This window comes from Hakea prostrata, chromosome 4, assembly GCF_041222555.1.
Source record: "Hakea prostrata isolate BN-2017 chromosome 4, UWA_Hpros_2, whole genome shotgun sequence".
NCBI lineage: Eukaryota > Viridiplantae > Streptophyta > Magnoliopsida > Proteales > Proteaceae > Hakea > Hakea prostrata.
The window spans coordinates 53,960,388-53,972,508 of NC_142603.1; the positions used below are offsets into that span (position 1 = coordinate 53,960,388).

At 36.7% G+C, this 12,121-nt stretch overlaps 2 protein-coding genes and 1 pseudogene across 3 annotated transcripts; 2 read left to right on the plus strand and 1 right to left on the minus strand.

The window, feature by feature from the left end:
- The first annotated feature begins 7,182 nt into the window (after nt 1–7,182).
- LOC149019648 (ubiquitin-like protein-NEDD8-like protein RUB3) lies at nt 7,183–7,638 on the plus strand. Its single transcript, XM_089154114.1, has one exon. The coding sequence runs from the start codon at nt 7,183–7,185 to the stop codon at nt 7,636–7,638; it is 456 nt and encodes a 151-aa protein (XP_089010240.1).
- A 1,821-nt stretch (nt 7,639–9,459) lies between these two features.
- LOC149019649 (ubiquitin-NEDD8-like protein RUB2) lies at nt 9,460–9,930 on the plus strand. Its single transcript, XM_089154115.1, has one exon. The coding sequence runs from the start codon at nt 9,460–9,462 to the stop codon at nt 9,928–9,930; it is 471 nt and encodes a 156-aa protein (XP_089010241.1).
- Nucleotides 9,931–10,126: 196 nt separating this feature from the next.
- Nucleotides 10,127–11,876, minus strand: LOC149019650 (dormancy-associated protein homolog 3-like; annotated as a pseudogene). The gene is made up of 3 exons (XR_016172727.1): nt 11,570–11,876; nt 11,304–11,462; nt 10,127–10,965 (listed from the first exon to the last, which is right to left on the minus strand). The product of XR_016172727.1 is annotated as a dormancy-associated protein homolog 3-like (transcript).
- Nucleotides 11,877–12,121: the final 245 nt, after the last annotated feature.

Genomic DNA, 12,121 nt, shown 5'->3' on the forward strand with positions numbered 1-12,121 from the left:
AATGTTGTATATATCAGGGAAAATAATCCAATATTATAAATGAATTACATGAGTCCAATACTCAAAGGAATAAATCAAGTAAAAAAAAAAAAAAAAAAAAGAATAAAGTAATTATGACCCAAAATTTGTGGAGTTCAGCGGAAGCAAAAGTTAACCCGAATAGAAGAGAGATGCAGTAACAACTCTTCAGATGAGCATATCATGCGACTTGCAAGTTAAAATAAACATCAAATTAACATGAATTTTGAAACTAAGTAGCCCACCTTTTGCGTTGCATTTCATATCTTAGAGGGTAGTAGTCATCTTTAGATATTGATCCTTTGCCATCTTCAGGTAACAGTTCAACATCTCTTTCTTTTCTTGAATTTTGCTAGGTAATGGTTCTCAATTTATTTTCTCTCTAATTTTCCCTTAATGATATCTTAGTTCCAGGTCAAGCTTAACTGGTAAAATGTTCGTCTCCATTGAAACTGATCATCATATCCTAGTAAGGGTTCCTGTACAACCTTCAACGACTGTACATGAATTGAAACAAATGGTGGAAACACAGATAGGTGCCAAAGCTGCTCAACAAGAATTACGGTTGGATGGGAAGAATTTAAAAGATGAAAAAACCCTCGATTACCATGGAGTAAAAGATGGAACGAGGATACTTATGAATTACACCTACTTACCCCATGGTGAAATTTCTATTTCAGTTAAGACCAACGTTGCAACTTATCCATTAAGGGTGACTGATGTGGTTACTGTATCGACATTGAAGTGGAGGATTAATCAGTTTTCAGATATTCCAATAGAGACCATGAACTTCTATCATGCAAATATACGATTGAAGGAGGACGATTTTTCTCTCAACGCTTATTATGTCTCTGATGGTTCTGTTATTAAAGTTAATATCGAGAATGATAATTGATGACGGTTGATTCTTAGTTCACCAATTTAAACGTTTTTTTTAGTTCGATCATAGTTTACATTTCTGGAGTTTAAATACTTGAAACATTCCTCAAATTTACTTAAAGTTCAGTTAGTTTTGTAATAATGCTTTGCTAAAATAAGGTGTTGGATTGAATTGGGCTATGAAATTTAACTAGTTATATCCTGATTTTGTATCTTTTTTATTCATGATCAAAATAATCAAATCATTTACCAAAAAAAAAAAAAAATAATCAAATCATCTTCCGTATGACAAATCGAGAGAGAGAGTCACACCAGAAGGTGTTTACTGTTTAGAAAATCACTTTCTAGTTCGTTCTTATTTTCCTTTTCGGTGTGAAAAATTTGGTGGCATCACAAGAATTCTACTAGTTGGAGGAAAAGAGTCAACTGGAACTCCCTGGCGGAGAAAAACTCTAAAGGGTTACAATTTTGTGTCTAACAGAAACCAAGCATTACTGATCTATTTTTTTGGGATGAATTTTATATTCTTTCTAGTAAAAGCTGGTGTTTATCCTTGGTCTGATCTTCTTGAGCTGGTGCTAATTTGATCCTTGGTTAGACTAGTCATATTTATGGTATTTGAGTTGGTTCATTTCATTTGTAAGGGCGTTTCATTTATGGATTTTAGAAGTCATAGGGAGTTGTGACTTTATGGTTCGGGTTTCTCTCTTTTCTCTTTTGATGTTTAATGATTCCAGCATGTTTCTTGAGGATGTTGGATGATTCTTAGCTCAAATGGATCAGATTTCATGGGGTTTTTGGTCTAGGGCTTAGATCTATATTCGATCATGTTCTTGAACAAGTACTGTAACTGTAATCTCACCTTGCTGTAGTGGATTAGAGTTCTACCTAAGCTCTGGAGACATAGCCATCTTGGTTGAACTATGTCATCAAACTCTTCGTATGTTCCTCTATTCATTGATATTATTGTTTAACCTTGCACCAAGTTAATCACCAAGTCGCAACAATAGTATCAAAGCAATGATTAGGGTTTGGTTCTTGGTGAAATCTAGAGGGGTTTTATGCAATCAACCTCTGTGAGGGTATGTTAGGGCATATTGGTTAAGATTCTTGATAATTTAGCATGATTATTGTTAAGCATTGTTTATTGTGACTCTAACCGCATGCAGAGTTCCTGTACGAGGCATTCTTCGAGTACTGTCACATAGAGTATGGGCGGCTTCTTCACCTACGAGAGCTGAGGGTGTTCAGGATCCGACAGAGATTCGACACTTAGACATGGACTCATCTGTTCATGGCGGACCTGCCCGTCTATCCTGAGCTAGTGAGGTTGTTCTTCAGCAACCTTGCTTCTATCGAGGAGGTTAGAGGACCAGGTCGTCCTTTCAGACTCATTCTCAAGAGCAGGGTCAGAGAGATAGAGATCCGCTTTTCTACTAGGGCACTGGCACATATTCTCCAGGTGCCACATTATCCACGACAGTGCTTATGGATACCATAAGGGGCAGAGGTAGACCGCTACTTGCTACCCTAGCTACGAGCTTTATTTGCTGATACAATCGTCAATTACGGATAAGGGAAGCAAAAGAAAGAGTTGCTTCTAGGGCAACAAACCTCCTCGAAACGAAGAGATAAAGGATAGAAATTGTTGTGTTTTCATTACCTTGAAATTGCTTTGTCCTATTACATATATAAACTAGGACTACTCTATTTTACTGCCATTCTAACCTTAGTATTCTCTAACCATGACTTACTTCTTAAAATGTCATTCCAATTCAGATATCCCTTACAATTTACCCTCCCATTAGACCATACTTTTTGTTTTTTTTAATTCCTTATATAAAAAACCCTTTTACTGCCATTCTAACCTTAGTATTCCCAACCATGACTTACTTCTTAAAATGTCATTCCATTCGTTCCCTTACCCTCCCATTAGACCATACTTACCAACCATACTCGTAACATCTGCACACCTCATAAATCAAATAAAACTATCTAATTTGAACCTGTAAATGAAATAGTCAAGCTTCTAATCAATTCAAGAGACCCTTCTCCTCCCCATTTTCCTTCTTATTTTCTTGATGTTCTTAATCTCCTTCAATCTAGAGAGTAGCGACATAACCTTACTTACTACAACAAAAACAAAAGCAAGCGTTATTCCAATTAAATGGGTTTGACTACATGGATTCTCTTAATTTTCAAAGCACATCATGCAATCTTATCTTAACACCTCATCCAATTATGTATATCCGATACCTTATTGTAAAGTCCTTATTTGTGTATATAAGATTAGGAAACTCGATTCATGTAGTTGTGTATTCCATCTATGTAATAATTATATTAGAAAATTATTCTTGTATATATTATCCATTGAGGTTCAATACAATACACACAGATGCATTGCATCAGATCTTTCTCATGTTTTTTTTTTTTTTGATATTCTAACCTCCCAATCAGCTATGTTTTAGGTCATACTCGATCCAAAGCTTAAGCTGTGCATATCCATTCTCATCACTTTAGTTTATTTTAAGTCTACGTTAGTCCTTCTAATTCCTTCAATCTGAATTACATCGCATTTTTTGTATGAGGGCTTATCCTTGCCTATTATGGACGGTGCTAAGTTGATAGGGCCTATTAAACCCTTATAATATAAAAATAAAAATTTTTATTAACAAATGAACCCCACTACTTGATTCTACACCGTTTGATTTCATTTTGATTACGTGGCGAAATTTCAGCCTTTAGCTGCATCAAATAAAAATCCATGGAAGAGAGACAGGTGGCAACTATCAACCACTTCCAAATGATCATGCAACTAACAATTTAAAACAACAGCCACTTCCAGATGAACATATCATGCAACTAGCAAGTTAAAACAAGTATCCAATTAACATGAATTCTGTAATTATAAGGAGCCCACCTTTTGCATTTCATTTCAAATCACAGAGGCCGGGTTGGAGTCTTTGGCACCTTCTGGTAACAGTTCTACATCTCTTTGTTTTCTTCAATTTAGCTACGTTATAGTTCTCAATTTATTAATATTAATTTTTAAAATTTCCTCTCAGAGATATCTTAGCTACAAGTCAGGCTTACGTGATAAAATGTTGATCTCCATTAAAACTCAAAATTGGGACCGACATGAGATGACTGTACAACCCTCAGTGACTATACGTGAACTGAAACAAAGATTGGAAACAAAGTTAGGTGCCAAAGCTGCTCGACAAAAATTATGGTTGGCTGAGAAGTTAGCAGATGAAAACACCCTTGATTTCTATAGAGTAAAAGATGGACATGAGATATTTATGACTTACACCTACGTACGTGATGGTGACTTTACCATTTCAGTTAAGAACAACACTGAAACTCATCTTCTGAAGGTGGAGGACACACTAAGTGTAGGGACATTGAAGAAGAAGATTCATGACATTTCAGGTGTTCCAACAGAGATCATGAAGCTCCATCATGCTGAAATGGAACTGGAAGACCATAATTTTCTCTATTTCTACTATATTTCTGAGGGTTCTGTTGTTAGAGTTAGTACCGAGAATGAGATAATTGAAGAGGGTTCTGTTGTTAGTACCGAGAATGGCAGAACTGATGATAATACCGAGAATGGGATAACTGATGATAGTACCGATAATGAGATAACTGAAGAGAGTTCTGTTGTTGGAGTTAGTACCGAGAATGAGATAACTGATGAAGAGAGTTCTGTTGTTAGAGTTAGTACCGAGAATGAGATAACTGATGAAGAGAGTTCTGTTGTTGGAGTTAGTACCGAAAAAGAGATAACTGATGATAGTACCGATGATGAGATAACGGATGAAGACTGTTAGCACTTTATTTTCTTAGTGGCATATAATAGAAAAATGACCTACTATCATAGGCAGCTTACAGCTTAGTTTAATCCTTGTTTAGATTTATTGATGAGTTTAAATACTTAAAATATTGCTGGATATTACTTACTGTTCATCAATTAGTTCTGTTATAATAATCATTTTCTTAAAGTAAAGTGTTCAATTGAATTAGGCTCTCAAAATTTTCTGGGTTGTCCTAATTACTCCTTAAGACTCCCCAACCGTATCTTTTTCTCTTGATCCATAGTTAAAATAGTCAAATCATCATCTGTATGATAAAATGTCAAAATGTGGGTGAGTGAGACGAGAAGGTATTCACAAGGTTAATTTGTAGTTTGTGGTTTTTAGTGACACCGCCAGAATTGTAATGAAAAGATTCAACTGGAACCCCCTTTGGAGAAAAAAATCAAAAGGGTTACAGTTTTGTGTCTAACCAGAAATCAAACATCACTGATCTACATATCTGGTTGAAGTTAACACAAATATGGATATGTACATTGCTTATTGCATTGAATTGTGGGATACTTCAAACCATTACCATGCGTACACCCAAAGTCAAAATTTTTGTAACTGCAAAAGTATTACGACTCTTGAGACCCTTTCAGCAGATTTGATTATCCATTCTGCCTTGATCTTGGTAGGCTAGTGCCGTTGACATGGTGGTGCTTGTGGTGCTCAACTTTGAATGGTCGCATTTAGTCTTCATTAAAAGAATCTCAACTGCTCAAAACACTATGTGGACGAATAGTTAACTTAAGTGAAAGTAAGCCAGGATTTTCTTCTAAACGACCCAGACCATGTTTTGAGTGGATGAGATTCAATGAAATCTAGATGGCGAGCATCCAATTTTGGGTAATACGGATTCACATCCTTTACAATTTGCAGTCCTGCAATACCCCACAACTAATCATTAGGATTGTGACACATGACAAATAAATTATCTAACGATCACGATCAAAACCCATATTGGTGCAGCACAGCCCAACATAACCCTAACAAATTCTCTTTTTTCGTCATGAAAAAGCAAACCACTTTTGGGGCTTAAGAGAGACAGCCTAAAACGATAGCTTTTTGTGTTTCTACATTGATAGCTCGTGTGTCTTATTTTTTCCAATAAGATTCTAAGTTTACTTTACACTTTAAAGAGGTTAAAGACGTTTAAAGATATCGATTTTTTTGGACCCTAAGCCTAAGAGGCAAAATCAAAGACCCATAGTATTTTTACTTGAAGTGAGGTATAACGGTTTAATAAAGGGTAGTTAATGGTCTCAAAACCGATCTATCCAGAATCCAAAATTGTTAGTCAACCCGAACCCAAGTCTCATCCAATTGATACCAAACCGATATTGCTGTTTTACAAATGGTCAGTGTTTGGGTTTGGGATTTTTAGCCCCCCAAACCCAACAATTGACACCTCTACAAACATCAAATTAACATGAAACTTGTAATTAAGGAGCTCAAATTTTGCATTCCATCATATTTGTCGACCATCCAATGCTAAGTACTACGGATTCACATCCTCTACAATTTACAGTCCTGCAATACCCTACAATTAATCATTAGGATTACGACACATGACAATAAATTATCCAATGGTCACGATTAAATCCCATATTAGTGTAGCACAACCTAGCCCAACCCTAACTTCTCTTATTCATCATGAAAAAGCAAACCACTTTTGGGGCTTAAGAGAGACACAATAACAACTATTAACCACTTTCATACGAGCACATCATGCAATCAACAAATTAAAACAAACATCAAATTAACATGAGTTTTGTAAATTAGGGCGGGTCAGGGCCCCCAGGGCCAAACTTGCACCCCTACTAATTAAGATGATGTTCGAAATTTTTATTGGTTGGCCCGAGCAAGGGTGTCAAAACGTGTATGGGTTAGTTCAGACCAGCGGTCCATCTGGTTGATGTAAGAACCGGGAATAGATCGAGAGTGAACCGCGTCTGGTGCAAGCTGACCGAACAATGGTAATTGATGGTACATGATGGATAACTTAATCCCCTCATCTGTATTTGAACATATTAATTTTGAGTTTCAGTGTATTCAAAGTATAAACTGTCGGGTTCTTTCTTTGGCTCATAAAGGTCCAAGTAAGAGCCAGAAGGCCCAGAACCAGTCTGATCAGAATCAAGTCCAGTTGATTTTGATTTGAAGCAAACCAGAACTTGAATAGATGTTCTAGAAATGCAGTAACAAACTCACAGCAACTTCCAAATGAACATATATCATGCAACTAACAAGTTAAACCAAACATCAAATTAATATGATTTTTGTGTTTAAATCAAAGATCGTGAGTCATCCTTAAATAGTGATTCTTGCCATCTTCAGGTAACTTCTTCAATTTAACAAGCTAATATTAGTTCTCAACTTCCTATCAAAGATATATTAATTCCAAGGTTAAGCTTACGAGATAAAAATGATCATCTCCATCGAAACTGAACATGAATTACGATATGTCATGAGTGTGCGATCTTCAATGACTGTACAACAAATGAAAGAAAATTTTGAAGAGATTTCAGGTGCCAAAGCTGATCAACAAGAATTATGGCGGTTTGATGGGTTGAGATTACAAGATCAAAATACTCTTTGTTACTATGGAGCAGCAGACAGGATGGAGTTCTTCATGACTTATGTCTACTTACCCATTGGTTTGTTTACCGTTACAGCGAGAACCTCCCATGCAAGTCATAATATAGTGAATGTTGATGAGTCAAAAACTGTACCCCAATTGAAGCTTATGATTCAAAGGGTTACAGGTATCCCAATTCAGTCCATGACGCTCTATCATAAGCAAGCAAGATTGGAAGATGACAAAGCTCTCTACATTTATTATATCTCTGAAGGTTCCACCATTAGGGTTCTTACAGAATGATGATTGAGTTCTGTTCAATCTTTATGTTATTAGTGGCATATCATAGGCAGCTAATTAGTTCACCATTCCATACTTATTTCAGTTTAATCTTTCTCTAGATTTTTTTTTTAGTTCAAAACTATTATGATGTCTGCATTAGTGATGATGGAAATGACAGCCCTTTAATTTTTAATTCAGATAAACAACGAATATGTGCCAATTTAGAAAATTTCAGATGCCAACATATCAATTTGGATTCCTCAACCACCGCATAATTTGTGTTCTAAAGATTACGTCCAGGTTTTTAAGAGCCAGAATCAATCACAAAATCAAGTTAATTTAATTGATTTTAATTTGAATAGAAGAAAATACCAATACCACTTGAATGAGTCTGGATCATCTCATACCTGACACATTTGACCACACATTCTATGTTGGCTCACATTCGAAATAAAAAAATATTTAGAGATGAAACCATTTGGTAGATGATCTTGTGATCGTTAACCGAGGTTTAGACTATGCATTATTACCCTAATTAAGCAAGAAGAAGAACACGAGAGTTTGATTACGGAGTTCAGTTTTTTCGAACCTACGTCTTCGGGACTCTAGATAAAATCCGATCCACTATAATCAAAGATAATTATAGAAATCAGGGGAAATATGAAAAGTACAGAAGTCACCGTATATGGCAACCATTTGGCTCAAATCACCATCGAGTATCACTCTTCATGTGAGGAATGAAAGTCCTCTAGAATCACATCAAAGAGCAGACCACAGAAGGAGATTCATACAACCAGCAACTTAGCCAGTCTTCACCGAATCGCCTCAAGAAAGCCATCGAGTGTTCCCCTTCCTTTGCTGAGCATCTTACCTTTAGAGTGATACAAGGATCATCCAAGAACGAAGCTCAAAGATGAAGATCAAGGAAGAACATCGCCATAGCCAGAATCGCTAGAGCTCAGAAACTCCAAACTCAGAAAACCCCCAATTCGTGTTTTGCATACGAATGAGAGTGAACTGGCCCAATGATATGATATACAAAAAACTGAACCAACCGGTTCAGCCAAAACCAAGTAATACAAATGATATACCCAGATTACCCCTTATAGATATAGACTCCACTTGAATAGAAGAGAAACACTGTAACAACTAACAACCACCTTCAAATGAACATATCATGCAACTTAAAAGTCAAAACAAACATACAGGTGTGTCAATTTATAGACCAAACCAAATTGGCTAGTTATGACTCAAATTGTTCCAAGTCTAGGCTTCTTGGATGGGGTACGGATTGGGGGGGGGGGGAGGCCATATGGTTTGAGCTGGTTCAATCTAACCCGTTAGTGACCCATTAGGCCAAATCAAATGGACTAAATCACTATCTAGATCGAATATTATGCTGGCTTATTAATTGTGTTAAAAGAGATTATAATTTGAAAAGAGTTATAGCGGTTTAAAAATGGGTTGATAATGATCTCAAAAAATAGCTCACTCCAATCTAAACCATTAGTCAACCTGAACCCAAAGGACACCAAATCACACCAAGCCAAAATAGTTATTTTGCAAATGGTTGGTGTTTGGGCTATGTATTTTTACCTTGAAACCATTAGACCCCACCTAAAACTGCTCCAAACTGAACCATTGACACCCTTACAAACATGAAATTAACATGAGTTTTGTAATTATGGAGCCCACATTTAATTTGCATTGCATTTCAAATCAAAGAGGGTATGCTCCAGTCATAATTTTAACATTGATCCTTGCCATCTTCAGGTAGCAGTTCAACATCTCTTCCTTCTCTTCAGTTTAGCTAGGTAATCCAAGTTAAGCATATCTGATAAAATGTTAGTCTCCGTTGAAACTGAACATATGATACTATATGAGATGTTTGTGCTACCTTCAACGACTATAAATGAAGTGAAACTAAATTTGGAAACAAGGTCAGGTGCCAAAGCTGCTCAACAAGAATTATGGTTCAACGGGCAGAGGTTAGCAGGTGAAAAAACCCTTGATCACTATCGAGTAAGAGATGGGATGGAGTTATTTATGAATTACATCTACTTACCTAATGGTATATTTACCATTTCAGTTAAGCATAATGCTGAAACATCTTATGATATGGTGATGGATGACACAGTCACTGTATTAGAACTGAAGTATATGATTCATGAGGTTACAGGTATTCCAGTAGAGATCATGAAACTATATCATGAGACAACACGACTTGAAGATAACAAATCTCTCTTCGCTTATTATATTTGCGAGGGTTCTCTTATCAGGGTTTTTACAGGGAATGTATTTGAAGAGTTTTGAGTCTTTATTTTGTTACTGGCATCATAGGAAAATGACCAAATAACATAGGAGATTGAGATAGAAAGTTAAACTCTTATTTAGTTATATTGTACACCTGAAATAGTAAAATAAGGTCGTGACATGATCAGTCTATCCTTAGGGATTTTCATTTTCATATCAAAGTGACTGTATTATTAACTATTAAACAAACCTTCTAAGGACTACCAATGAAATGAATCATAAAAGATTCATTTTGAAAATACAAACATGAACATAAAGGAGACTCAATCATTCTATATTATTGGGTATCAGCAGTGGTTGCATGACTTACATACATGCTATCCAGTTAGGAGCCAAATTTAGAGAGACACACAATGCTTTCTCGCCCTTTTTCTTTTCCATAGAAAATCAATTGATTTTGAGCTTGATAGATGATCAATTATGCTAAAGGGTCTCAGAGTGAAAAATGATTGATTTTGAGCTTCAAAGTGTATCAATTATGCTTGTGGATCTCAAGAGTCCAAACTGATTGATTTTAGACTCCAAGAGATAAAGAAAATATCAACACTATGCTTGTGGGTCTCTCAGAGCGCAAGGAGCGAAGGATGCATAACCAGGAGACATTAGGGAGGTAGTAGTAGTAGTACAGTTTCATTGATCCCTTCCTTCCCCATCTCACCGAAGCTTATGCTTTGCCGCAACAACTGCAACTACATCAAAAGTGACCACAACACTACTCACAGACACCATATCCTGTACACATAGAAAGACTCTTTTAAACTACTCATCAGTACACTAGAAGTACTTGAAAAATACACTTATTTATAGTAAAAAAGCAGAAGAATTTCGCATTAGCTGGCTTCAAAAAAAGAGCTGTAGTACGAGCCCTGATTATCGTCATCATCTTCATCATCGTCAGCGTCGTCGTCAACAGTTGTGTCACTCATATTCACAAATCGTAAGGAGAAGAAGAGCTCCTGGCTCCATCATCCCTTGCCAATCTCTCGTATGCATTAGACGTTGACCTTCGCCGGAACAGATTCGATCCCCTATTTCCTGCCACCCCACCACCACCATCATTAAAAACCAATCTAACCCATAAACATTTGAGTGATGCATGACAAGTTCAAAGCAGATGAAACGAATTGAGCCCAAAAAGACACCCATCAGAATTTAGAAATCCATGAATATCGGAGAAATTAGGTCACAGGGTTACATTTGTCCTTATAAGGAAAAATCAAGGAATCAACCGTGTCAGTCAAGGCTGATTGACTCTCCGTTGATGAGATCACGAGAATTCCTAGACTTTGAAATACCAAAATTACCCCTCAGGTCAGGGAATGATTAATGATTAAACTACGTTATCCAGGATGAGAAATAGCAGGAGGGTTCACCGGAAAATGGAGAAACCGGAGGAGTGGATCCGGCCGGTGAAATCGTCGGTGATCCATAATTTCCAGGAGGTTTTAATATCATGATCCTGCGCGTAACCCTCACCGACTCCTCTCCACTATCATCACCATATAATCTTGTGTTTGCTCCTTCTGATACTACTGTAAACCAAAACAAATCAGAAAATTACAATCAAAGTACCAAAGATTTGGAAAAGAGATCCATGCATGGATCTGAGTTGTTCTGGTTAAGAGCTCAAGAAGCATACACTTATCGGAATTAGATCGGAAACTGAAGGTGGACTACTTCCGGAGCTTGCCAAGACCTTTCTCTTGCCGAGGTCCAGCAAGTGTATCGTCCCAGAGCTTGTCCAAACCCATGAAGGAGATTCGATTGTTTTCTTTCTACTGAACTAAGCGAGCCAGTAGAGTGAAAGGGTTTCAACTTTCAACAGAGAAGAGATGGAAAACGTTCTTCTTCTTCTTCACTGATCACTAGCTACCCAACCCAACAATGGAGGAATACATACACGAATGACAGACTTGGCAGGTCTTTTGGGTTGCAGAGGGCAGAGAGACGTTTAATTGGAGGCAGGGCTTAAATGTCAAACAAGTTTAAAGGGATAAGATTGTTTTTTTAACGTGGATATGAATCTAAAGTGGGTGAGAAGTAGGCCATCTTGATGGGTACGTACATGTTGTGGGGATAAGCACGATTTCACAGGATATCCCAATTTCAAATTTTTCTTTTTTTTAAATACTAAACTAAAAAACTTCATTCATAAACTTGAAAGGAAATACAAACACATAAAAAAAAGACA

What these genes read in the sequence shown, in the direction of transcription:
- LOC149019648 (XM_089154114.1), top strand. Translation starts at nt 7,183, where the DNA reads ATGATCATCTCCATCGAAACTGAACATGAATTACGATATGTCATGAGT.
- LOC149019649 (XM_089154115.1), top strand. Translation starts at nt 9,460, where the DNA reads ATGTTAGTCTCCGTTGAAACTGAACATATGATACTATATGAGATGTTT.